The 27344-nt window shown below is 41.9% G+C and overlaps 4 protein-coding genes across 5 annotated transcripts; 3 read left to right on the top strand and 1 right to left on the bottom strand.

Annotated features, from left to right (window-relative positions):
* Positions 1-522: 522 nt before the first annotated feature.
* On the top strand, positions 523-10413 carry pdss2 (prenyl (decaprenyl) diphosphate synthase, subunit 2). Of its 2 annotated transcripts, XR_013328334.1 has the most exons (9): positions 523-964; positions 3003-3137; positions 5070-5268; positions 6470-6544; positions 6690-6863; positions 7252-7383; positions 7734-7769; positions 8223-8499; positions 10237-10413. XR_013328334.1 is itself a non-coding variant. In XM_077731225.1 (8 exons), the coding sequence occupies exons 1-8, from the start codon at positions 705-707 to the stop codon at positions 8376-8378; spliced, it is 1167 nt and encodes a 388-aa protein (XP_077587351.1). In that variant the 5' UTR covers positions 523-704; the 3' UTR covers positions 8379-9671. The 2 variants fall into 2 exon arrangements, 1 of the variants encoding a protein (XP_077587351.1); XM_077731225.1 differs by lacking the exon at positions 10237-10413 and having other exon boundaries at positions 8223-9671.
* Positions 10414-11917: 1504 nt separating this feature from the next.
* Positions 11918-14578, bottom strand: chmp3 (charged multivesicular body protein 3). The gene is made up of 6 exons (XM_077730944.1): positions 14046-14578; positions 13445-13505; positions 13164-13343; positions 12968-13089; positions 12777-12891; positions 11918-12684 (listed from the first exon to the last, which is right to left on the bottom strand). Exons 1-6 carry the CDS (start codon positions 14088-14090, stop codon positions 12548-12550), a joined length of 660 nt encoding a protein of 219 aa, XP_077587070.1. The 5' UTR covers positions 14091-14578; the 3' UTR covers positions 11918-12547.
* A 193-nt stretch (positions 14579-14771) lies between these two features.
* hspa4l (heat shock protein 4 like) lies at positions 14772-20644 on the top strand. The gene is made up of 19 exons (XM_077730943.1): positions 14772-15172; positions 15739-15796; positions 15871-16011; positions 16228-16350; positions 16434-16533; positions 16650-16783; positions 16849-17093; positions 17164-17240; positions 17312-17463; positions 17540-17646; positions 17736-17869; positions 17938-18134; positions 18346-18411; positions 18629-18772; positions 18872-18997; positions 19067-19174; positions 19339-19458; positions 19593-19754; positions 19865-20644. Exons 1-19 carry the CDS (start codon positions 15066-15068, stop codon positions 20054-20056), a joined length of 2493 nt encoding a protein of 830 aa, XP_077587069.1. The 5' UTR covers positions 14772-15065; the 3' UTR covers positions 20057-20644.
* A 413-nt stretch (positions 20645-21057) lies between these two features.
* On the top strand, positions 21058-27344 carry plk4 (polo-like kinase 4 (Drosophila)). The gene is made up of 15 exons (XM_077731455.1): positions 21058-21258; positions 22860-22955; positions 23025-23120; positions 23191-23305; positions 23383-24298; positions 24376-24464; positions 24686-24969; positions 25037-25141; positions 25384-25486; positions 25554-25703; positions 25782-26010; positions 26181-26241; positions 26332-26445; positions 26515-26615; positions 26685-27344. The coding sequence occupies exons 1-15, from the start codon at positions 21229-21231 to the stop codon at positions 26782-26784; spliced, it is 2589 nt and encodes an 862-aa protein (XP_077587581.1). The 5' UTR covers positions 21058-21228; the 3' UTR covers positions 26785-27344.

Here is a 27344-nt window from a genome sequence, read left to right on the forward strand (position 1 = left end):
AGACAGGGGGAGTGGCTTACGCTGAAACATTATATGACGTGCGGTGATTTGAGGTGGACTGTCTTCTCACTTTCCCATGAAGCAATTAGTCCATTCAATGTGATTGGCTTAAGATGGGGAGACTGCAAGAGGCGAACAGGTGCTATCAAGCTGCCCTTTCTACCAAAACAAATGCATGTCACCACGTGAAACATTCCTGAAATAACTCATCCAGACTCAATTAAGTACTGTCACTGCATCATTGTATGTCATAACACTGCTAGATGCATCTCAATAAGTAATGTTCTCAGACGTTTTCTTCAGTATTTCTTGCACACTGATATTTGCACTATAAACACTCTAGGCAACATCACCTTATGCAAACCACTGTAGTCACTTTCCTATCTATTTCCTTTTATTGAATATACGTTTAAAGTATAAGTATGCCTATTTGTTAAATATGCACCTTAAGGGAAGCTTTAAATTTCACTGTACAATCAATAAATTCAATTCAAAATAATGCGACTAGAAGTGACGTTTCATCGTATGGTGACGTAACATCCTCAACCTGGCTGTCAAGATGGCGGCGCCCTGTCACCGGGCGTGTGTTGTGAAACAGCTCATTGCAACACATTCAGCTATGTATGTCATGAGTTAAGATCCACAATGTCTTATCGGAGGTAGCATTAAATAACCAAATGTTTGTTAAGAAGTGATGATAGATTATGATAGAGAAAATGTTTATGTGTAAGTGGACGCGAATGACATCTACAGTCCGGTCCGGAACAGCGCAGAGGACATTGAGTGTATTCTACAGCTCAGGACCTTCAAACTGGACAAAAGTGGTGTCTGATGCCGAGAAGATCGTGGGGTATCCTACTTCTTTCATGAGCCTTCGCTGTCTACTCAGTGACGAGTTTAGTAATGTCGCTATGCACGTTAAGAAGCTGATCGGAACCCAACACCCCCTACTTAACACTGCAAGGTAATCTATACATAAATATTTTGTATTGTTCTACATGAACTGTGATGAACACAATGTACAAACACTTGACAGTATTAGTTTGTTTGTTTTTCAAATGTGTGACCTATGTTTATATGTTAAGTAGTACACTAAAATCACTAATCCACTGTGTTTTTGGAAATTCATTCTCATTTTCTGAACAGCTTTATCTTCATTAGGGTCATGGGGGGTGCTGGAGCCTATCCCAGCAGACTCAGGGCCAGATGCAGGTTGCACCTTGCTGATCTAACACACAGATGGACATGACCTGGATTTGAACCCAGACCCCAGAGCTGTGAGGCCGTCACGCCACCACCGGTCCGCCTGTTTTGCAAATTCTAATTCATAATTATTGTTACCATTTTTTGTTCCCCATTACAATACTCAACTATATAATATATCAGTTAATGCCATTATACCACATTTGTAAATTAGCTTAGTTGCTGTTCAGATTTCTGCTAAAAGGCTAACCTTATTTCCCCAAATCCTGTCAGATATATATTTTTTTACATCTGAAGACTGACTCTTCCATTTTACCAAAATAATAATGATTTTCCACAGGTGTCATTATAATTCTATTTTTACATGATGTGAATCAGAAAATGTTTTGTTTTGATATTTGGCGACATAAGGTCTGTGTGATGCGTTCTGCATAGAGGCGCAAAAGGCGTTGTCGTGCGACAGGCTAACTTTGCTGTGAAGAAAGAATCAGCCTTGTGAAAGTTCCTCTGCAGTCCAAGCAGAAGGCGTGATGACCTGTTCACAACCCTTTCAAAAAGACAGCAGCCCATTTTTCTCATATCCTCTCGCCCCCTTGCTCGCTTCTTTTCATCACACTGTCCATGTCTCTCCATTCCCTTGCACTCGGTTGATTGATTGATGTAAGCAGTTGTAGATAGTGACATAAATATTAATCATACACCAGCCCTCAGGCAAACTCTGACAATGGCCTCATCAACTCACTTATTGCAAAACTACCTATTAAACAGTATTATACATTTTTGGTCATGATATTAAACACGGTGAGATAACTGAACTCTCCAAATATTTTTGGATGAAAGACACTTGTCATATTGTTTGCTCTTTTTACATTAGCACTCCTAAATTGATTTAAAAAAAAAATCCCTATTCTCATTTCTACCCTGGATTTACACTGACTAGGTCTCTGCATCTCCTCCCTCTTTTCATGGTCCATCTCCCACATCCACTCTAGCCCACCCCGCCTCCCACCTACACCACAGTTGGTGCAGGGGTGAGTGGAAGAGAAGGGAGGGAAGGCTGGTGGGATGTGTGAGGCTGATGTCTGGGCATTGAGCAGCGGGGGTGTGGCCGCTTGTCTGCCTCGTAGCCCCTAACGAGAGCATGATTCATTGCACAATGTCCATAGGGACAGGATTAGAGGTGCTCGGTTTAAGCGCTCCCGCGGGACATTAAAAAGATATTTAATCTAGCGACCACATAGGCAGCGACCAATGCACTCTGATGCATGCCTGTCTTTTTTTATGAACCTTTTTTTTGGTCCACTGAGTACTAAAAGTGTGTTCACTGACTGAATCTCACAGTTTTGCTGTTTTTAGGATTTTGCAACATGTTAGTGCAGTGACTTGCCAAGTGTGCTAAAAAACACAATTACTTGCTTTTCAGGTTTTTTATATTGGTAATGTTGGAATTCACACTTTTTTAAAAGTTTGACCCATCCTGCAAATTTGCAACTTGTTTATATTAGCCCTATGTGGCAAAATTATTATTATTTTTTTGTCTTGATCCTTAAAAAAAAGATTATGTGGGGGTGCTGGAACCATAAAAATATTGCAGTGCAACATTTCTGTCAATATATACAGCAACTTGATATGATTGCAACATTCCTGTAAAAAGTGTCTTAACTCATTACCTGGCATTGACAACAATAGACGTCCAAACAATTTAAGATGGGCTTTAAACTTTGTCACAAATAGGGGTATAATGCCCCGCGATTTGTACTACAATTGTTTATTTACTTGTTTTTTCCCTTTCTTGATAGAGGTTTCGTCTATGACAGCAGAAACAACCTTCAAATGAGAGGCCTGGTGGTCCTCCTCCTCTCAAAAGCTGCAGGACCAAGCCACGCATCCACAGATCACTTAGCCCAGGACATGGTCGGAGGCATTTACCCCAGGTAAAATCTTTCATGTCACTGCCAAGCAAACGGTTTGTCCCGTGCATGACTTAAATAGTCCATCCATCAATTGCATCACACGGCCTGGCCCGACTTTGCATGCATTCCGTGGCGGCTCTGTGATTGACAGCTTGACCCATCAAGACTCAACACGCAGCACGACTTGATCACCTCATTTGCGCTTCCACAAGCTCACCCTCTTACCGCTCTCGGGCTCATTAGCAACTCGGCTGATGGCAAGATGGAAGGTGGGGGATGATTGAAAACTCTGCGTGATGGTCTCCTCCCTCCTGACAGGCGGCATTTGTAAAAGATTCCCCACTCTGCTGTCTGACACTGATGATTCACCAAAACACTGCCATGATTGATGGACAGTTGGAAAAAGTGGTAGCGTATGTTTATAGGTAGCTAGGACAGGTACTGTATTATGATGAGGTATATGAGGCCAGCAGTTGGATGGTGGGCCGGATGGATGGATAAATAAATGTCTCTTTGCATGCATTTAACTAAAAAACAGCAAGTTTATATGGGAGAAAGTCCTCCTCTTTTAAGTTACTCACTCTCCCATTCTCAAGGCTGCATTTGATGGTAGCTTTTGATGCTAAGGCAGACAGCTGAGGGAGGAAAATGGCATAGAAGAGTCAGGACGAGAGGCGTGGCGAAGGGGCGTTTCAACTCGGCAAGATGGCATCAGTTGCTATGCAACCAGGCTCCAAAGCTATTTATACCCAGGTCCCCCCTTTTTCTTCCCAAAGCCCCATGGCTACATCACTGGACTGAGAGATAGGATTCCATGCTTTGGGAAATGATGTAAATCCATGAAGAGTTCATTACATTTCTGCAGATGGGTGGTATTTTGGGATTGTTGTCAGCGTTTATGACCACGGTGAGGTGCTGTCCTCATTTAGTCAAATTTCAATTAACCCTTTCAGGTACAGTGGTCTTAACTACAGTGGAAGTTCAAAAGTTGACACTTAAGACCATTATAAATTGAGTGGCTTTTTTGTTTATTTAAACAATGATTATTTTTGTTGTTGTTTTAGACACAAAAAATATTTGCCATTTTATCCCTATATGTGTACATGGTATTCCCTATGTACATATTAACCATTTTTATCATAATTATAAATACTACATCTATGATGTGATGTGATTAAAAACTAAATTAAGTTAAAAAAAAATATATATATATAATTGTACAAGCATTAGATTCCCCCTTAAAATGTCAAGCTTTTCCATTACTTCATAACATCTAGCATAAAAGCAACTTTCAAATAATATCTTTTCAGCGTTCTTAAAGCGACACTCATTGAGGTCAATAGCCAGCTTCCAACCAGCCAGACAATAGGCGTGATAAGCACAATTCATTCCATTATTCGTTGATAATCACATTCACCCCTCCTTTTTCAAGCTGATATTTAACTCTCCAATTTGCGAGCAGCATACGAAACGCGCACTTTTGAGTTGGGGTGTTTTGGGATGTGGAGCGGGGGGCTCTGATGGCGTAAGGAGAGCAGAGCAGGCTCATCAGTTTCTCACTGTGGCAGAATAAGGTAAGTGGCTATCAGGGCACCCGACCCTGTCTAGATGAATCTCTCTCGCCGCATCCCTGTGAGCTTCTTCCATATGGAGAGGGGCCTAATTATCCGCCAGCAATGACTGAATCAACATTTGATTATGTCCTCCCTTAAGGCTGCACTCCAAGCCTCTAGTCAAAGAATAGAATCAGAACCGGCTGTTGTCTGCTAATGACGACTTAGCAAGTGTTATATTTTAGAGAGCATTAGATATGGCATCGATATGGCAATATATCTGGATACATTTTATCGATACGCCCCCGTCAAGGCTGATTCATCAATTGGTACATGAATTGTCAGTAAAGTACAGTTCAATTAGAAAATAATCATGTTTTGTTTTTGGTCTGTTTTACAGCCAGCGGAATTTGGCAGAAATCACAGAGTTGATCCACACGGCCTTCCTGGTGCATCGCGGAGTTGTCAATTTGAAAGAGTTGACGCCTTCTGACGGCCTCCTAAAAGACATGGAGTTTGGGAATAAGATGGCTGTCCTGAGTGGAGACTTTCTGCTTGCAAACGCATGTACTGGTTTGGCCCAGTTGAACAATACCAAGGTAATTTGTGTGGCATTAAAGACTATAATTTAACACTACTTGTATTAAATCCATTGGGCACCGTGGACAATATGATTCAATTTCATATTCCAACACCTCACATGATAAACACAACAGTATTCTCAACAACACTGTCTATTGAATCATATGTCCTATGCTAGATCCTTTCTCATAGCGTTGTAGTTTTAAGAACGCTGATCCACAACGTTATATACATTTTTTTTAGATCTATGGGAGTCTTGACAGTTTATCTTGAATACTCTTTGACAAGATTTAATTAGTGTTTAGAGTCTGTGGAACTTTAAGGCTATGTAAGTGATGGAGATGATGTGTCTTGGCCTTGAGAGGTAACCTATGCTGCTACCTTCTTAAAGTGTAAAGTAATCTTGGCCAGCAGCTCTGGTTTCTTCCCTTTTGCAGGCTCTGTCGGCAAAACACGATACGGATGGATTTGGGATGGAGTAACGGGGAAGTAGAGGGAGAGCTTATCTGATACTTTCCCAAAAAAAAAGCCCCTCACTGGCCCCCACTTCCCAAGACAGGGATAGACACCAGAGTAACACTGTAGGCACACTGTTCTTTCAGGTTGGCGGGTGAAGCTCAGGTTTCCTCAGTATTTTCCCCCTGATGGATTGGGTTACGCAAAGGGCACCGCAAGCGTTGGCGTCACCAGACTTTTCTGATGAAGCGAGGACGTGCTGAATGAACTCTGAAAGTGTCCTGATTCATTGTCTTTTGGTGACTCGTCTAATCAGACTCTCATGTGGCAGGTTGACAATGCGCAGTGTTTCTGGAAGGTGAAATGTAGTCAGGCATGCCCCCTGTAAGAGGAAACTGGCAACTGCACTTTTAGAAATACAAGTCAGTGGAAAGGAAAGGAAAAGGAAAGGAAGGGGAAATCTGATGTGTCTCATAAGTAAGAATGGTTTGTTCGATTCTGACAATAAGCCATTTTTTTCTACTCTTGCACAGCATTCATTTATTTAACTTGTTGCTTGCAATTAACAGTGGCACACATCCAACCTGAAATCTTTTCACTGGTAATTTTTAAATAGATGATCAAAATCAGATTAAAAAAAAGTTCATTTTGACTTGGAAGGCTGGCAATGGACTATTTACGGACTTCCATGTCTCAAATATTCAGGTTTTGCACTCAAATTTTGAACTCAATGTATATTTTGTCTTGTTTTTGCTTTGCCAGGTTGTTGAATTGATTTCCAGTGCCATCGGTGATTTAGTTCATGGAATCTACTGTGAGAATTCCAATAACATTGAGGTACACAACCAAAGTCTGTATTTAAAATACTGTCTGGTTAATTATAAGAGATGAAAATGAAACACCCCCTTTTTTTATTTAAAGAATTGTGTTTTTCTTGGTCTCTGCTTGTGCTCAATTCTGAACTCCGTCTTTTTTTTTTAAGGAGAACAATTTCACCCCTGATTTGGATACAAGCGCGTGGGAGGAGCAGACATTCCTGTCTCACGGGGCGCTGCTTGCTAAGAGCTGCCAAGCTGCCATGGAGCTGGCACAACATGATGAGAAGTCCCAAAGACTGGCTTACAAGTATGGCAAGCACCTGTCATTAGGCCACAAGGTAGATTTATCATTTTATTTCATGGACTGCACCGTAGTTCAGAGACACTCATCTTTTTTTTTTTTTTTTGCACTGTGAATCGGTATATAAGTCGCATTTGAATCCGCCTCCTAGTGACACGATGGGGTTTGGACTGACAGTCCACTGTAATTTGCACCCATCCCACTCCCAATTATGTATTTTCTATTATTACTGGTCTGTGTTGCCGCAGAGGAGGGCAGCAAGGGTTCATGTTGAAATGCGTGTCCCCTTTAAAGAGGTTTTTGCATTGAGCAAGCCATGCTGGTATAGGGCTTTTTGTCCATTTTGCTCGTTTGGTGAAAGCTCACCTGCAGTGACTCGTCTCTCCTTTTGGGTTTGTTAAATTGGTCTGCTTCCCTTCCCACAGCTCACCTCCGACCTGCAGCCATTTTTGAAAAGCAACATGGGAGAGCAGGTGTCTTTCAGTTTTAGCGCTGCTCCTGTGGTTTTTCACCGTCACATCGTTGGCCCCGAGCGATGGCAGCAACAACTGCAGCAGGTAATGGGAGAATTTGGCTTGAGTTTAGTCCTGCGACAGTTTATCTTATGTTATCAATCCTTTGTAAATATTGTGCAAATTAGCATGAGGATAATGGCTAATTATTGCTACATTGTAAATGTATTTAGTTGAATTTTTGATGAATTATTTTAATATAATAATAAACAATTGTTTGTTCTATTATTCCGCAATGCAGTAAATATTTGTTATCTGATGACTCCATTAATCAAATGAATTTATCTATTATTAGTCTCTATTTTAACCTATTCATCAAATAATTGATGATGAACTTTGTCCCTGTTCATTTTTTTCTGTCATTCAATTTCTCAATTCATTTCTTTTTCCATCAGGCAAAAACAATGAGGAACCAACTTGATTTTTCCGAGGTAAGCACCGTGGCTTGTTTAGTTCACGTGGACCGACCGAATAGTTATGAGATGTCATTTTGCTGCAACTTCATCAAAGTTCACTTCCCCATTCGAGACGTGAAAGGGGTCTCATTAGGTGCAAGGAGAGTAGGATGTGTGGGTGGGAGTAGGGTAGGGGTTATTTGGTCCTGTCTGAAACCAGAGGAGGAGAGATTAGTTACCGAGGCCTATTTGTGGAGGAGACAGTGAGGCTCAAATCCACTGCCATTGTGAGAGTATCTCCTTCATTTAGAAAGGACACAGTTGCGTTAAGGCCCGTCTCCATTATTACTATCATAACTTATTGTTCGAAATTGTAAATACTATCGTAGACCATTTTTCACATCACCTTATCTTCCGAGCTATATCTTTTACCGCAAAGGTAAATGTGACTAAATAAATGAGTGTTTTTTTTTTTTGGTCTCTCAACAGCTTTTGGCAGCAGTGAAGTCGGAGAGAGGCGTGAGCTCGGCGGTCAATTTATGCCGTTACCATGGCAACAGAGCTCTGGAGGCCATCCAGGCTTTCCCCTCCTCCGAGGCACGATCCGCCTTGGAAAACATCGCCTCCGCCCTCACTAAGTTTTGACCAGGGTTCACTTTAATGTGCAAAAAAAAAAGCACTCACATACTGGTGGTTTTAAAACTGAAGACTCTGTTGGAGAAATGAGGACAAAGAACAGACTTACTTGGATCATCAAAACAAACAGGTGCTTTCTCACAAATTATGAAGATAAATGTGCCACCATACACAGTCCAAAAAAATGCATATTTTGTATGTATATGTGTGTATTTGTGACGTCAATCAAATATACATTCAGTGCCCAAGGCGTACTTGAGCATTCAATGTTAGACTTGTTCTTATTATTATTTTTTTAACTCATTACTGGCAGTATAGACATCCATTTTATTTGGAATGGGAGGCAATTGTTAATTTGCCCCTGCCAAAAGAGTATTTACACCCCGTCCTCCCAGTTTTAATGAATTGGAGGTCCGTTGTCGTCAATGGCAGCCAATAAGTAAAAGTTTGCAGCTAATAAAGCTTTATGATGGTTGACACCGGAATTTGATTGGTTTTGTATACCAATACAACACCATTTGACGAGCTTCTACCAAATAATCTCGTTCTGTTCAATATTTTGATCCGTTGGATAAGCGGTTAGGTTTTTAACCCGAGCTCGACTCCCCCGAGAGGGAAATGGCACATGTACAGCTCAAGAATAAAGTGATCCGCGTCGCCTCATTGTGTCTGCGATGTGATCGGTTTCAAGTCGGGGGCGGGCAAAGGTCACCCTAGCCCTCCTCGCTAGGCCCGACCAGCCAGCCAGAACCTTGAAGCCGTGCCAGGCAGTAATTATTAATGAAGAGACTTGAGCAAATGGACAGGAAATGCAGAGCTATTGATTGGACTTGGCCGCCCCTCCGCGAGTCGCGCAAACTGGCGCCAGCCTGCCAGCCTGTGGTTTCCCCTGGCCGAGGTGTTAAAATCTACGTGGCCCTTAATTGAGTAAGTCAATAATTATGGACTCAAGATTCATCCCACAATTCCATAAGAGTAGTTGCTATGTACTATAGTGTGAAATGGTGTGTACGGGAAAGGTATTTGAAATGGGTATTTTTTGATCGAAATTCACCATTATCTTGAGCTTGCACATTTCGAACAAGTTGGTCTTAAAAGTCAGATTCACGATATAAATTTCATAATTGGGATATTCACATTACATGTCACTTTTTGCGTTAAAAAAGGTTTTTTGGTTTATTTTTACATAGACTTGCTTATCTCAAAATACTATGTAAATAAAACATTTTTTTTACACTCAAGACATTCAACCCTTAATAGTTTGACTTATTTTTAATCATTTAAAAGAACCTGAAGGAATTACCAATAATATATTATTAATGTTATTGTATTTCTATGTACTTTTGTGATTCTAAATAGATTCATATATAGTACAATGTTGGTAAAAAACTAAATACAACTAAAATGAAAAAAACGAAATACACTTGTTGTGGCCTCATGTCTCCCTGTAAAGTTTAACTTTCTATCATAATAATAACGACAACCATGTGCCCTAAAAGAAAACATTTTTAAAAATCATATGTAATATACAATGCTTAACTATTGTTCTTGTTTTTTGTGTTCCCTAGTCCAGTATTTAGAGTGTTTTTCTGTATTATCTTATACAATGTAAATAACAGATTTGTGTCAGCATTTTTTCTAGCAATTTGCTAACACCACTTAAATTTAGAATGCACTCCCTGGTAGGGGTGTTTTGTTTTCACGGAAGCAAAAACATGATTAATTCAACAAGGACAAGGAGAAAAAAGTCAGGTGGGTCAGACGAAGCAACAAGGTAAGTGAAAAACAAGCTTGACTTAATGCTTGGACTATTTCACTGTCGATTTGTTACATGCCAGCTTTCACTGCGTCTACTTCTACTGTTTAGGCTTCCCGTTCACAGCGTGTGGCAGCCGAAGCCTTGGGCACTTGATGAAATATTTATCCTTGCTGTGAGGAGACATGAGGAAAGCTACATGGAAAGTTTAAAGAACTAAATAAGGAAGGTAAGGCCAGAATGTACTAAAACACTTGGTAAAGAAAACTTTTTTTTGCAAATTGCCTGCAACCATGCTCACTCAAATCTGTTATAAGGCCAGAATGTACTACGAAACACTTGCAAACACAAGAAAAATCTGTTATTAGGAAAATATTGTTGAATATGGCCGACTAAAACTTGCATTCTGTTGTTTTTCTCAGCTTTAAAACATTAACAGTGCCTCTACTTCTATATTTTGTTCTACATTAATGAATTTTATGTATATATATATAAAAAATGATTTGGTGAAGAGCTATCTTTCAGTAGATTTTTTTTGGCCATTTTTCCCCGTAATTGGACATTTTTTCTGTTCTGCAGTTTCTTACAGTAGTGTTAATAAATGTATTTATGACTGTATTCACTATTAATAGCATGCAGTCTTAGTTAGTTTTTGTTGCATGTTGTCACTGCCATTGAGATAAGAGGAAGAAAATGCATAGATAGATGAATATGTAGATGCTGTCTATTCATCATTATGGTATTTTTTGATATTATAGAAATTCAAATGAATAAAAAAAGCAAGATACTCTTGGACATCTAGCACTGTGTCTGACAGTAATGTCAACCTATGTGTGATGAGTAGTTAGTAGTAGAGAATATAGTTCTTGTAAATGCTTTTTCAGTAAACACCTGTGACAGTAATTTGAGCATCTTGATGAGAGTCATTCTCTGGCGATGGCACGAGTACGGCCGAGCGCCCCCGCTTGACACGGACGAGCGTATTGGCTAAAAATGACACTTTAACGAGCTCCTTCCCGCGTTAAGTACCACGAGCTCTCGCCTGGCTGACCCCGGGACGGAAGCGCTTGCTCCCGCAAACCAGACCGCCGCAGGGACGGTTCATTAACCGACTAATGAGAAGCACGTCAGATGAGCGTCGACTCGTTAGATCGCCTTTTCTGCCAAAGTATTTGTGGACGGGCTATGGAACATTGGCTGCTGTGTGAAATGTGCAGATATTGAAGTTTGGGATTCTCTGTAAATTGAAAAAAAAAATGGCACTGGCCACTTATTACACTTGGGCCTGCAAGGTAGATTTAGTTTTCTGGAAAGATGAACAATAATTTGTATCTAAATCAATTTTTACTACTCACTGGATTAGCTGTAGCTTCCTAAATTGATTTCTGTGTTTGTTTTCAATACTGCAGCATAAAATTATTGCCCTACATCTACTATTTTTGTTTTATACTCTTTTCTCACTCAACCACGCCCCCTACAGGTCGAGTCCTGGGTGCAGGTCCACCCCCAGCACCCCCCTGAGAGACGCCCCTGATTCAAATCCATTTTTTGCTGGCAATTGTCTTGATGTGAAAAGAAGGCCTGGCATGCAGTTGTACTCTGGCGGCTCCCTGTGGCGACCCTTGAAATAGCAGCGTGAGAGGACCCAAGTAAGATCAACCTTCCTTTTCTTTACTTACATGGTTCTAAGTGTTAAATAGCTCATTGAAATAGTATGCCCATTTTAACAAACATGGACATTAATTTCAAGATTTACTCACAAATATATATTGCTATCAATTATTTCACAGTCTTGTTGTCCTTAAAAAGTGTTTATTTTTTTACCCCATGTACACATTAAAGAAATATACACACATTGCACTTGCACAATACAGACTCCCTGTACTAACCAGCCACATCAGTGCTTTTGCACTTTTTTTCCACTTTAATAAAAGAAGCTTTGGACATGCTGAGGCTTAACGCACCACAAATTAGTTGGAGGATGCATTTTTTTGTGTATTTCATATAGTAAAGACGCACACTCACTGTACAGAAGTCTGTTGAAAACAAATGCACCCATCAACTTTAGTATTTTGGTTGACGAGCACAAGTAGTTAGTGATTTTAAAAACCACTTTGTCAATGCTGATTTGGAAACATACCCAACCATGACGTCCATAACATAGGACAGAAGTAGTAGAAGTAAGATGTAGTACTATAGGCACAGTAGGCTTTTCATACTTATATAATTTACACTTTCTCCAACCTTTTAATGGCCTGTGGATTATAAACTAACAGTTTCCACTGATAAAAAAAACAGAACCAAATCAAAAGTAACATGAATGACCCTACCACAAAAGATAACCCCATATTATGCAGGTAGAAAAGGATAGGATTTGCTCAGTACTGCAAAAATTGTCTGAATGGAACAAACCCAGCCCACTTTAACTTCTGAGAGCAGCCAATCTGGACTGCATGTCTTCAATGTCTTCCTCTGACTCGTTGTCCGAGGCTGCCGTGGCGCCTTGAGGCATCTCGGGTAGTGCGTCCGTCACTTTGCTGGGCGCTTTACCCAGTGCACCTAAAAACAACAAAAGTATCAAATGTCATTGACCCGCTAAAATCACATTAAAGCAGCCTTGGTCACATGTGCCTGATGCATTTCATCATCACCTGCTGTGATCTCAAATAGGATCTTGTCCACTTCCTCCTCCGCCTCTTCATCCATGTCCTCGCTATCTTCCATGCTCTCAAATGTGTCCTCCAACATTTCTTCAATGATTCCAGCCTAGAAAAAATGCAAACAATTTTGCACATTATGCCGGATTTAGACTTTAGTGTCACCATTTCATGCTCATGCTGACCTTCATCATCTCCTTCGATAGCTCTCGCATGGTCGCTTGAATCTCAGGGATTTTGACGAGATTCTGCATGGCCTTCATCACCTCCGTGCTCTTTTGCAGAGACCCAGCGACACGTAGCAAAGCTGGAGAAAAAAAACAAAGCACGTTCTATGCACTCATTTCAATAAAATTGATTCTACTGTGAAGGAAAACGTACAAAGTTGATTCTTCATGCTGAGTGTGACCGAGTTGAGGTGGGCTTTGGAAGAGTAGAGCTTTGTGACGGCTCGTTTGGACTGGATCATCTCTTTGGCAAGGATCACACAGACGTCCCTCTGACCTTTTTTGGCGGCATCTTTAATGGAGCGCTTGACTTTTTCTTCTTCCCTTTGAATATCTGTAACACAAAGGAATTTTCAGTCTCTATTTACAAAGATCATAATCAGCCCAATAGCAAATGTTCATACATTTGAGTGTTGCCAAATGGCATTTTCTTACCTCGAATTTGTCTGTCGATGGTTCTTGATTCCTTTCGGATTTTCTGGGTCCACTCATTTATCTAGAATGACAGATGGATTGGATGGTAGTGAGGGATTTGAAGTATAGCAGTCAATCATTTCATTGTTTCGAGAATAAATATCAATCAGATACATTCCAGTATTGATACTAAAATATTTTTCAATAATTTTGATAAACCTATTTTAAATGTAAAACTCTTAGTCTTAGTGAACCCATTCTTTCTTTCATCCATTTGTTTTCCCCTTTATTTAAAAAAAAAAAAGTGTCCTCCAGCTCAGGTTTGTTTACATGTCCAGCAGTGACCATTGCCCAGTGTCAATGCTAGTTTGGCTAACTACACTACTGCTTGTAAAGCCATTATTCATCATCGAAACCTCATTTCATTGTGTTTCTAAGTGCAAAAACACAAACACTTCATGCATGTGAGTGCCTGTCGATGAGTTAACTAGTTTGATAATATTTTGGGCTTAGATTTTGTGCAGATCTGACGTTAGCCTAGCATAATTAGCGATATCTGTTTTGACTTTAAACGGGGGCTTTTCGTGATTGACAGCTGCTTGTTTTGGCGATCGGTGCTTACCAAATCTTTCGGTGGCCTCTCCGATGTTCTTCCGAACAATCCCATTTTGGGAATAAGCCCTAAAAATCGGCTTGTTAATCTGCTCACTGGAAGTAGATGGCTTCGTGCAATGATGACTGGACAAACACTTCCTGTTCTCGTTCAGTACGGATATAAAGAAACAGTCGAGGAACCGGGCAGAAACAACTTTAAATAATACATAAAATAAAACTAGCAAATAATCACAAATTACATGCTGTTATTACTTTTGTTATTAACCGCCTAGATGTAGCAACCACGTAATTCAAATACCCTGATGAATGAACGAATGTAAACAAAGGCTACTTTGCTTATAGATGCAAAATATAAAGTTTAAAATTGCAATTGTTATAATGTATAGGTTATGTGCATTTATTGATTCACTTTTAGGCTTATTCAGAGGAGACCACACCTGTGGTACAACATAGACATGCAAATATATATAGGCACGTCATCACCCTTTATTTACAGTTATAATGTGAACGGCGCACAAAAGCAATACTACTCCAATGAAACAAACCAAAAACATTTCCAAAACATTGAACATCACTCATTTTTTTCGTCATCGAAGCAATATTATGACGTTTTAAAGAGTCTCATTTCCAGCGAGTTCTAGACTGTTCTGTGAAATCTTGCCACACGCGCCAATCACGTAAGAGCAACCGGAACAATACGCCAATCAGTGACGCGCGAAGGTGGGGCTTAAACTCGCCAGGCACTTGGATCCTTTGGTGATGTTTACGGTCGCCTCGCAGTGGGAGAATCCAGTGTTCATCGTTGCCCTCAGGATTACGGCGGATGAGTTAGCTATAAACAGACCAAATTACATAACTGCGCGTAATTTCTTGAGCGCACTTGTAGTTGGCGGACGTGTTGATTTTCAGGATCGTGCATTCTTTATATTTTTTGCATGTGACGAGAATAAGGTAATATTGTTTGATTCTCCAAGGTGACAAGTGCAGAAGGATAAGTTTCTACGAAGGGTCAATACGAGCTGCCATCATGTCAGTAGTCGGCATTGATGTGGGTTTTCTTAACTGCTACATCGCCGTGGCCAGGAGCGGTGGTATTGAAACCATCGCTAACGAATACAGTGACAGATGCACGCCGTAAGTATGACACTCCTGAAATAAAATTTAAAAAAGAGACAGAGATGCTTCCGTCATCCCGCCCCGGGGGGAAAGCGGTCCTGTTGTGACTTAGTTACGCAATGTGTTCGCTTTGTATGACGATGCTCATGACGTGTGATGCTGGTTGCACTCAGGGATGCTGCTTGGCTCAAGATGGAAGGCCATTTACCTATTTCACTTATTTCCAAATCCAGATCTTATCAATGGAGTCTGCCCTAATTATTTCCTCCAACTGAGGAAAAAATCCAGGAAGTAACTTGCCATTATGTCCACATAACAGTCAATATGACCCTGCATAATGTTTTTATTTATCTTTTTTGAAGTACCAAATGAAGTGATTCCACACTTTCACAGTTCTACTGTAAAGAATTGGATATATAATAATAACATCAGATTTTTTTTAAAGATCTGTGTATCTATCTTCAGAATGGAAAGTGGCTTTCCTCTGTCTATTTGTTCTCTGCCGGTCACTTACCTCAGCCGGATAATTTCTCCGTCATCGACTTTATCCGCTGATGCGCTTGTCTCTATTCATCCTCATCAAGGGCTTGTGTGTCTTTTGCCGCCAAAAACCGCATCATCGGAAATGCTGCCAAGAGCCAAGTAAGGACACCTCCATAGTTGATCAAAGTGACTGGATGGAAATGACTCAATTGTGCTAATGATGTTTCCTCCAGATGGTAACAAACTTCAAAAACACAGTTCATGGCTTTAAGAGGTTCCACGGGAGATCATTTGATGATCCATTTGTGCAAGCGGAAAAGGGCAAACTACCTTACAGTTTGCATAAATTGCCTGATGGAACAACAGGGGTTAAGGTGAAGTATTTGATTTGCAAAAGTTCATTCTCCTATTTTCATTGTCATTTTGTTCATTAAAATCACACAGAATTGTACACATGTGCAACACCAAATGAGGACTTAGTTAATTCCCCTTATGACCAAGTTAAAGATAAGCTTTACAGACAAATAGATAAATCCTATTGACATTTTCTGTCCATCACTTGTGAGCTTAACTTCCACTATATTTTCCAGGTGCGCTATTTGGACGAAGATAAAGCGTTCACAGTGCAGCAAATAACAGGAATGCTACTCAGCAAGCTGAAGGAAACGTCCGAGGGCGCTCTAAAGAAACCTGTAGTGGATTGCGTAGTATCTGTGAGCATTGCTAACAATATTGCAGTATTTGATGACGAGCTCCACACCTTGAAACTTGTTTGTTTATGCTTTGTGTACTATAGGTCCCCTGCTTTTTTACAGATAGTGAACGGCGCTCTGTGTTGGATGCAACACAAATTGCTGGGCTCAACTGTTTAAGGCTAATAAATGACACCACTGCAGGTCAGTGGAGGCAAATTGCTTGTTGACATAAATCGCCATAAGACACAAATGTATGGTGCATTAAAAATAATAACCACAGAATTAGTTAAATATAATAATTATGTTTTATTGGACAGTTGCTTTGGCTTATGGGATCTACAAACAGGACCTCCCTACTCCAGAGGAGAAGCCTCGCCATGTTGTATTTGTGGATATGGGACATTCATCTTATCAGGTGGCCGTCACATCTTTCAACAAAGGCAAATTGAAGGTTCGTAGCTTCCCGCCGCGTTCTTCTCTGGAAGCTTTACGTCAACATGTTTGCTCCCTCGCCAGGTTCTTGCCACTGCGTTCGACCCTTACCTGGGTGGTCGTAATTTTGACGAAACCTTGGTCAATTACTTCTGCGAGGAGTTCAAAGTCAAGTACAAGCTGCCGGTGCGAGACAACCCCAGAGCCGTGCTACGTCTGCACCAGGAATGCGAGAAGCTCAAGAAGCTCATGAGCGCCAACTCCTCTGACCTGCCTCTCAATATCGAGTGCTTCATGAACGACATTGACGTTTCCAGCAGGATGAACAGGTCTCAACACACATTCTCACATAACGGGGTTATTATTTGGCAGCATCCTAACCTGCTTTTCAATCCATAGGGGCCATTTTGAAGAGATGTGTGCACAGTACTTAATGCGGGTGGAAATGCCGTTGAAGACCGCCCTAGAACATTCCAGTAAGTACGTCCCACCAATGAAATGCGCTCGCATATCTCCAGTAACTATAAATCGGCATGTTGCGTGGCAGAACTGAGCCGGGACGACATCTACTCCGTGGAGATCGTAGGAGGCGCCACGAGAATGCCGGCCATCAAAGACCGGATCGCAAAGTTCTTTGGCAAGGACGTCAGCACCACACTCAATGCTGACGAGGCTGTTGCCAGAGGCTCCGCCCTTCAGGTGAGCATGGCATATTTTGTCTTTCTGACATACCTCATGTTGGGTGTTCATTTTTTGATGACAATTTTGATTGCAGTGTGCAATATTGTCTCCGGCGTTTAAAGTTCGGGAGTTCTCCATCACTGATGCTGTTCCCTTCCCTATTACCCTCCGCTGGAAAGCACCAACAGAGGATGGACTCGGGTGAGAAGGATAATTTGGGGTTTTAGGACAGACAATAAGTATTGAGTCAAAGTATCAAATCAAATTCCCATTTTTATTTTTTGTTTCAGAGAATGTGAGGTATTCAGTAAGAACCACGCTGCACCCTTTTCCAAAGTGATTACCTTTCATAAGAAGGAGCCTTTTGACCTTGAAGCCTTTTATAACTGCCCCCAAGAACTTCCATATCCTGACTGTAGGATAGGTAAAACAAATGGCCTCGAAGTGATCAATTTCTAGTTCAGAGTCTTAACTTTTGCACCCTGTTTCCAGGATGCTTTTCAGTCCAGAATGTGGTGCCACAGCCAGATGGAGACAGCTCCAAAGTGAAGGTCAAGGTGCGCTTTAATGTCCACGGCATCTTTAGCGTGTCCAGTGCCTCTTTAATCGAGAAGCAAAAAGGAGAAGGGGAAGATGTGCAGATGGATGCCGAGCCCGTTTTGCAGAACGAAGGCAAAGTTGAGGAGCAGGTAGAGATTTTGCTACCAGATTCTGACATTTTTAATTCTAGTGTTGCATCGATTCCATTCTTTGGCTACTGACCTGATTCCCAAAACACAAAATACATATAGTACTCAATTTTTCTTTTTATACCAAATTGGTGCACACTCAGTTTAAGCAAATATAATTTAAGTGACATACAGTGAATGTGATTTATACATGACAAATGATATTTTCCAGATCAAAATGCAGGTCGATCAAGAAATGCAAAACCAAGCAGACCAGCAAAATGAAGACACCAATAAGGTTAGTGGCACAGACCCCAGTCTTGTACTTTATAATACTTCCATACATCATTTTTAAAGGAGAGATATTTTTACCTTGATTGAATTTGTGAAAAGCTACTATATGTTTCCTAATAGTGCCTTTAGCCAAGTCATGACAAAATAGCATCATTCAAAACTCCAAAAAGTGACATTTTCTTTAGATAAATAATACCACATAATTGTTTTTTGTGGTGTAGGAGGTTGTTGGGGAGAAACAGGATCCAGCAGCGGTAGCAGGGAGCAAAGCCAAAGTCAAGGTGAAGAGTGCCGACCTGCCTATTGTGGCCAGCAATATTAGACAACTTGACAGCGAGGTGCTTTACAACTTTGTCAACTTTGAGGTGAGTCACTTCAGTGGTTCCAATGCTTCACATTGCTTGTAGCATGTGTCAAATTGTATTTCCAATCCAAGCATAATATTGTCTTTGTTTTGGTCACAGAGACATATGATCGTACAAGACAAACAGGTGAAAGAGGCCAATGATGCTAAAAATTCTGTGGAAGAATATGTCTACGATCTACGCAACAAACTTTGTGGCATCTACGAAAAGTACATTACCGAGGAAGTAAGTGCAAGTTTTGTTGGATTTCTTTGTCATGTTTGGCAAAATCAGATAATGAATGGATTTTTGTAGGATAGCAACAGATTGACACTGCTTTTGGAGGACACTGAAAACTGGCTGTATGAGGAAGGGGAGGATCAAACTAAAAATGTCTATGTGGAAAAGCTGGATGCCCTCAAGGTTTGATTAATATAACATTATTATTGATATGTTATTTCAAGTGGATTGATCATATGGCCAATGTATTAAGGAGAGAAAATAGTATATCCAAATGGCTTTTTATACCCGATTTCTAATCACGCAATGTAAAAAGGGACATTACTAATACTTCTTATTATCTGTAGAATTTGGGTCAACCTATTCAAGAACGACACAGAGAGCATGAAGACCGGCCAAAGGCTTTTGAGGAGCTTGGCAAGAGGCTACAATACTACATGAAGTTTGTGGATGCTTACAAACAGAAGGTGGGTGATCTTTTTGGACCATGCAGGCGGCTTTGCTCTTGTCGTTATTCTCGGTGAAGAAACAAACTAGAAGTTCCCACCAAATGACTTAATACACTGATGTTGATCAGTTGACATTCTCCTACTTTCCACAGGATGAGCGTTACCTCCATGTCGCTGTGGAAGATGTTAACACTGTGGAGAAGTGTTTGAATGACAGCATGGTGTGGATGAATGGCAAGATCAATGTACAGAGTAAACTGGCCGTCACTCAAGATCCAGCCGTCAAAGTAGCAGATATAGTTGCTAAAATACAGGTAAGGGTTATCAATTGTGTAGCAAACAGTTCAAATTGCTTATTTACTCGTCAAAAACTCATTAAAATTCAGAGCAGAATGAGCAGATTTTCCCATCTCTACTTGGATAGGAAATCCAGGACGTGTGCGCGTCGGTGATCAACAGGTCCAAGCCCGCAGCGGCAGAGACGCACGAAGTGATCGACCAAAACAACGGCGCCCCAGATAACGGGCCGGCCGCCAAGCAAGGCCCAGATGGCGCCGGGGACGCAAAGAGCGGTCAGCATACCAAACACACAGCCAAGGAGATGGAAGTGGACTAAGAAGATGGCTTAGGACCATCTTTGGCGACAATTGTAGACCGTAGGGATAGTGTCACACTTACCCGGGACCACATCTCAATCCCCCGTGGGCCACACAGGCGGAATTAGTGGCTTTGTTCATCTCCATATTTTCAGCTCGCACTCTTCTGTCCATCCTCGCACGTGGCGACGGTGTGCTTCTGTTCTCGAAAGCTTTTTTTTGACGATTTAAGAGGAAACTATGTGATAGATTGAAACGTTTCACCATTCCCTGACAGGAAGCATTGCCTTTGTGTATGTGTCTTCCATCGTAGAAGGTGACACCCAGCAGAACTAGAGTAGACGACAGCTGTTACCAAACTGTTGTTTTGTGTGCGCTAGTACTTATTCTAAAGTATATATTTGTATGTCATTCATTTGGGGTTATATGCACAAGTGGATGCAATTCAAATTCTATTTTAATATTTAATGGAAGCCAAGGTGTAAGAATGAATGCATTCCTAATAGTACCATAGTTTTTGGAGGATGCCAAGAATATACCCCCTGTTCATTTTCCATTTAGAATTTCAAGTTTAAAAAATAAAGACATTCAGCTGTGAAAACAAGTCACTATTTGTTGAGGTGTTTTAAGTGGATGGAATGCAAGAAGGTTTTGTGCAATATGTTGGATTGGATTGGGTAACTTTATTCATCCCATATTTGGAAAATATATATGTATTTTTAACTGAGAAAAATTGCAAGGCAACTAATAATTTGTTTAATAATCTGCTGCAATTATTAGGGGTTACTATGAAGATAAAGGACAAATGCACCATATTTAAACCAAGTCTGAAAATTAATTTTAGGTTGGCAATGTTTTGTTTGTAAATCTGTCAAGAATTTAGCAAGGTGCCAATATTTTAGTAGGACAAAAAAGTCATAAATTATCTGATGCAAGATGGCCGCCTTTTGTTTACGATGGCGACTCTACTTCTAGCAATTTCCTGTGATATCTAGAGTACGTTTAAAAAATGTGACGACAGCAGGCTGACTTAGGCGCGTATTTTCAAAATGGAGGAAATGGCAAAGTTTTTGAGGGGAACGCAACGCCGTTAGCTTTTTTTTGCTCATTGAGAAGCGATCGGGCGACTATCGGATGAACGGATTGCTGATCACATTTTCTACATGCGTCGTAAACGTCGAAAGAAGCCACAATGAGTGATCCGATCGGCGATAGAATTGAGGTGAGTTATGCTCGCGATGGCGGCTTCGGTTTGTGCAGATAGTTTTGAAACTCGACAACAAAAAGTCACTAGATCGAACTGTTTTGGTCACTTCTCGCTGCTTAATTTGGCCAAAGACTTCCATTAATGTTATATATTGGCATTTTGTCTGTTTGATTTGAACTTATTAGATGGATCTTAGTTCCCCACTGTTAAGTAACATTTAGTCTATTTCCCCCTCCCTCCTTTTAAATAGAGCTGCGTTTATTTTCAGAATCCTTGAAAACTAAGGTCAAATCAAATTACAAAGTTGACATTCATAACATTTTACATCTAATATACCGAATAGTGTCTCATTAAATCACAACGATGACCATCTAATTACCTTTTTATGTCTAATGTACCAAATAGCGTCTCCCAAAAATGAGCCACAAAGCTGTTGATGCTACTACAAAGCAAATAGCCAAGATCGTCACCCTTTATACCTAAATAACTGTTCCGATTTCTCATTGAAACTACTGCAAATGTATTTAAACATATATATGGCCTTCCTTTTGTGTGGAACATCCCTAAAATGACATAAGATAGTCACTGAGTTACTACATAGAAATGCGTATTGGATTGAATAGAATGAATGGACTTGTATTGTAGGTAGTATTGTTTCATATTTGTGTTCATTATGGCTGCTTGGAGACGGTTTTGAGTGGCTTGGGTCGCGGGAAAGATGCCGCGTAAGTGCAGTTTGTGCTTGGACATCTGACTCCGTCAGATGTCGTTGGCCGATGCTGCCAATTGTATTTATTTGGGCGCCTGGGTTCGACTTGCAAGCCGGCTTGTGTCCAGCATGCTGCTCGATGGAGATGGCACTTATTTCAGGCTTCTTGATTGGAGTAAAGATGATCAATATCGATTCTGTTTTGCTCGCGAGATCAATATTGAGGTACTGAGCTTTTCTTCTTTTAGTTGGATTTGAAAACAGTAGAATTTTAAGGTGCATGAACTGACTTTTGATGGTGTTTTGAGGGGGTGGGTCACTATTTTGGGGATACAAATTCAGGAACAGAATAGTGCCTTAACATGCAACTTTTCAGAAGATAAATAGAATAAGACTATTATTGGAACATCCTTGGAATGCACTGAGTGTCTTTAACTAGGGTATGGTGTCAAAGTTGTGGCCCGGGGGCCAAAAGTGGTCCGCCACATAATTTTGGGCGGCCCAGGAAAGTAAGTCATGAGTTCTGACTTTGTTTTAAAATCAAATTCAAATGAAGAGTACAGATGTATATTATATTTCCTGATTTACAACTTTTAGTCAATATGTTTTTATCCAATTTGAAGTTTTTAGTTCAAACAGCAAACAAAAAAATACAATACTGTGTTGGATCAGCATGAAATAAGTGATTTACTCACCTATTTGTTATATACATTTCATGCTCTTCTTTGTTTTCCATGCAGGATTTCAAAGTCCTCACCCTCCTGGGCATATGTTTTTATCCAATTTGAAGTTTTTAGTTCAAACAGCAAACAAAAAAATACAATACTGTGTTGGATCAGCATGAAATAAGTGATTTACTCACCTATTTGTTATATACATTTCATGCCCTTCTTTGTTTTCCATGCAGGATTTCAAAGTCCTCACCCTCCTGGGCAAAGGCTCGTATGGCTGCGTTTACAGGGCCAAATCTATTAAGACGGGCCTGGAGGTTGCCATCAAAACGGTAAGAATTACTTGTTTAACAAGCTTTTTTTCCCCTCTTTTGGTAACATCTCATTTTTTGGGCTTTCAGATTGACAAGAAATCAATGCACCAAGTGAAAATGGTCCAGCGAGTGACCAGCGAAGTGGAGATTCACTGCCGCTTAAAACACCCTTCAATACTCGAGGTATGGACCCCTAGGTTAATGTTTTTTTCCCCCTGTGTTTAATTCTCCATTTTTCTCACCCGCTTTTCAGCTGTACACTTGCTTCGAAGACGACAACTACGTGTACATGGTGTTGGAGATGTGCCATTATGGGGCGATGCACAACTACCTGAAAGAGCGCACGTCACCATTTACGGAGGAGGAAGGTTAGAATTCCCATTGTGAAAGCATATTTTATTTTTAGTCATATTAACCACTTGCTACTCCGCCCGTCCTTCCTCAGCGAGACACTTCATGCATCAGATAGTGAAAGGAATGATCTACTTGCACACTCACTCCATCGTGCACCGAGATCTGAGTCTATCCAACCTGCTGCTCACCCACAACATGAACGTAAAGATCGCCGACTTCGGCTTGGCCACTCAGCTGGAGCACCCCAACGAGAAGCACTTCACTATGTGCGGAACCCCCAATTACATCTCCCCCGAGGTGGCCACGCGTAGCGCTCACGGCCTGGAATCGGACATCTGGTCCCTGGGGTGCATGTTCTATACCTTCCTAAAGGGTCACCCACCCTTTGACACCAACACGACTAAGCATACGCTGTCCAAGGTGGTCATCGGCCACTACGAGATGCCCGACGACATCTCCCCGCAGGCCCGCGACCTCATTCGACGGCTCCTGCAGAAAGATCCCGCCCATCGGCTCAGCCTCTCGGAGGTGCTGGATCATCCTTTCATGACTCGGAGGGCGCCGGGTGGGGCTAGAGAGCCTAGACGGGGGACTTCTGGCTCTACAGACAGCGGCATCAACACTATCTCCACGGGCTGCGCCTCCTCCTCGTCGGGAAGGAGCACCAGGAGGACCCGGCGTGTCAATGGCCCGACCCTCCCGGACCGCGCCACCGCCGGTCCTCCCCGTTTTGAGGACAGAGAACGTCGGCACCCCATGGACAGGTTCCACGATGAAGGCGGGGCACCTTACGAAGAGCAGCCCCACAGCGGGTTCTTGCGCAGAGCCCACTCGTCCGATCGCTACGGCTCCTCCGGACCACTCCGGGGTCTTTCCGAGAAAGACCGGTGTCACTCGGATGAATCCCGGGCGGGATTCGGGAGACCGCTCTTCCCCTCGGCCTCCGCTCCTCATGCGTTCTCCGAACAGGGGCGGATACCTTCGCCTCCCGTCAAGCAGTCTGCCAAGTAAAGGCTTCTCCCCTTTTCTTTACTAGAAGCAGCGTTCATTCATTGGTTTACTTTTGTTTGTTTGTTTTTTTTAGCGCTGCATACTTTTTGGCGACACAAACGCACCCGCCGAACCCTCAATACAGAAATACAGGGGAAATTAAAGACTGGCTGAATTATGAAGGTAATCATCTTATTTTCCTTTCTATTTCATTTCAATCCTGTGCGCTAATGTAACTCATTCACTCAACCATTAAGGCAGGTGTCAAAGTGGTGGCCCGGGGGCCAAATCATTCATCATTTTGTGTGGCCTGAGAAAGTAAATCATGAGTGCTGACTTTCTGTTTTAGGATCAAATGAAAATGAAGAGTATAGATTTATATTAATTAATCTTTTCCTTTCCAGGAGCAAGTCGGAGACCCGTCGACAGGAGCGCTCAGGGCAGCGGCATCGATTGGCACGGCGACGGAGCAAGCGTCTCGTGGAAAGAAGCCCCCGCCGGCCGGGTAGCCGACCCCCACGGCAGCCTGCACGCCCACCGTTCCGCCGGTGTAGATGGCTTCCGGGGGGACGACCAGCCCTCGTCCCGGCCACCCCCTGTCAGGGAGAAGAAAACGTTGAAAGACACGGTCCCGCCTCTGTGCACCGCCAGATTAAAGCCCTTCAGACAGAAGACCAAGAGTAGTGTCGTAAGTGCCGGCTTTTTGCGATTGTGGATGAGTTCAGGACGCTGAAGGAAACGCTTCCTACCCACAGGTGAGCATCTTGGACACGGGGGAGGTGTGCATGGAGTACTACAAGAACCACAATGGACAGGAGAGGGTCAAGGAGGTGCTTAGGATTTCTCCTGATGGTTTAGTGGTGAGTTATTATGACTCTATTGTCCAAGTGACATTTATCAGTGATGTATGCAAAAATAGGGCTCAATATTAGGTCATTTTAAAATAGTTTCCTTTTTTTTCAATTGTTAATTCTTGCAAAGAAAAACGTTTTTAGTTTTGTGGACATTGTCTACACTTGATGAAAATATTTTGTTTTCATTAAAATTGCTGAAAAGAACATTGCTCGATTTTGATACTGATTAATAATATGTTATTTGGCAGGTGACCATTGACCAGCCCCGTGGTGCTAAGAGTTTTTCCGTGCTGGACTACTCAACTGCCCCAAAAGAAAATACGCTCATTTGTAGCTATGGGGATCTTCCAGGTGAGAACTTTGGTTCGAAAAAAATGGTTCCCTCCCGTTTTTAACAACGTCTTCTCCATTCTATCAGAAAAGTACTGGAATAAGTACCGGTACGCCTCCAAGATGGTGCAGCTGGTCCGGTCCAAGACGCCCAAGGTCAGCCTTTACACCTCATACGGCAAGGTCATCCTGATGGAGAACTCGCCCGCCGCCGACCTGGAGGTCCGCTTTTACGACGGTGAGCCCCACAGCGCCCTTTTCCGTCCCTCGTCCTCTTTCATACCTGTAACGTCCGTTTTTGCCATTGTTGCCGCAGGTGCCAAGAGCCACAAGACGGCGGAACTGCTCCGCGTGGTGGAGAAAAGCGGCAAGTCGTACACGGTGAAGGGCGAGGCGGGCCTAAGCGCCCTGAGCGCCGAGTGCCGTGTCTACGCCCAGCTGTCGGAGCGAGGCCACGCCCTGTGTTTGTCGCTGGAAGCTGTCATGGAGCAGGAGGAGCGCCGTTGCCCCAATAAAGTGGCTTTCTTCCCCATCATCATCGGAAGGTATGCCAAAAATTGCCTCTAACTACAAGATGGTAATAATCTGACGGTGCTCGGACGTTTGGTTGCTGGTCTTTTGGTGACAGTTTACTGTTGAAACCAGCTCTCAAAATTATATTCATGAGAGAGTTTAATATCTAAGTACTGTTTAATATGTCCTGTTTTGTTTTTAGGCCCCCAAACCCTTCGGAGTCGTCGCCACTGCCCTCCAATCCTCCTCAAGTTTCTCCTTCGGTGAGCATCAGCATAGTTTCACATCAGCAGGTCGTCTACTACTCACATTTTGACATTTTTTACATCTTTTTTTATTTTCTTCCGGTGCAGATGAGCTCCGTCTTCAGCTCGGCCGTCCAGAGCAAAAGCTCCCCGGCGTGTCGGGACGGGTCGCAAAACACCGGCCAGAAGATTTACTTGGAGGACGTGGGTTACGCCTCCCCGGTAAGCGCCTACGAAGCGCCGTGGCGTCCCGAGTGAGCCACTCATGCCTCACGCCATGTTCCTCCTCAGGAGAAGGATGGAGAGTTCAGTTTACATTTCCTGGACGGCTCTCAACTGCGCTTGATTGGCGGGCTCACCGTGTATACCTCACCTGGGGGACGCGTGTCCAGGTAAGACACCGCTGTCGCCAAAAAAACAGCCAGGTCGGGCTCTAACGCGGCGGCCATGTCTCCCGCTAGGTACGGGGAGAACGAGAAGCTTCCCCCGGATGTCCATGAGAAAGTGGTAGCCCTCAAAGCCGTCCTGGACAGCTTTCCAAGGGCGCCACAAGCTCATTAGCATTCACGTCTTCACACCCCTCTTGTAAATATCTTTGTGTTCTTGTACGTTACACCAGTTCTGTCTTCCTTTTTTTTTATTAGCATGTACAGAAGATTATGGAAAATATTTTATTTTTATAAACTACGTTCCAAAAAGCCGATTTATCTTATTGAATGGCTTCTTATGAAGATTGTACAGCGACATAGTGGTTTCATTTGATTTTTATCTTATTTTTTTTTACTATATCGAGGCATTTTTTTTCAGTATAGTATAAGATTAGACAGGTGTCACTCATCTTTTCCAAAGGCCACACCTGTTCATTAAGGTCGCCATCATTAATGCACAATAATTTTGACCATCAAATTATTTCTAAAAATTGTTCTAAGCATTTATGAGCCTCTATTTATTCTTCATTTTACTCAAAAAAGGGGAAAGGTAGTATTCAATGTTTTTTTAATTCCTTAAAACTATTTAAGATTTGTTCCCTTATGTAAAATACAAAAAAGGAACATTTTTAAAGGGTAAAAAAAACAAACTATGTACACTCTTAAAAATGTACAATAAAAAAGGGATAAACA

Source organism: Stigmatopora nigra, chromosome 13, assembly GCF_051989575.1.
Source record: "Stigmatopora nigra isolate UIUO_SnigA chromosome 13, RoL_Snig_1.1, whole genome shotgun sequence".
Classification (NCBI taxonomy): Eukaryota; Metazoa; Chordata; class Actinopteri; order Syngnathiformes; family Syngnathidae; genus Stigmatopora; species Stigmatopora nigra.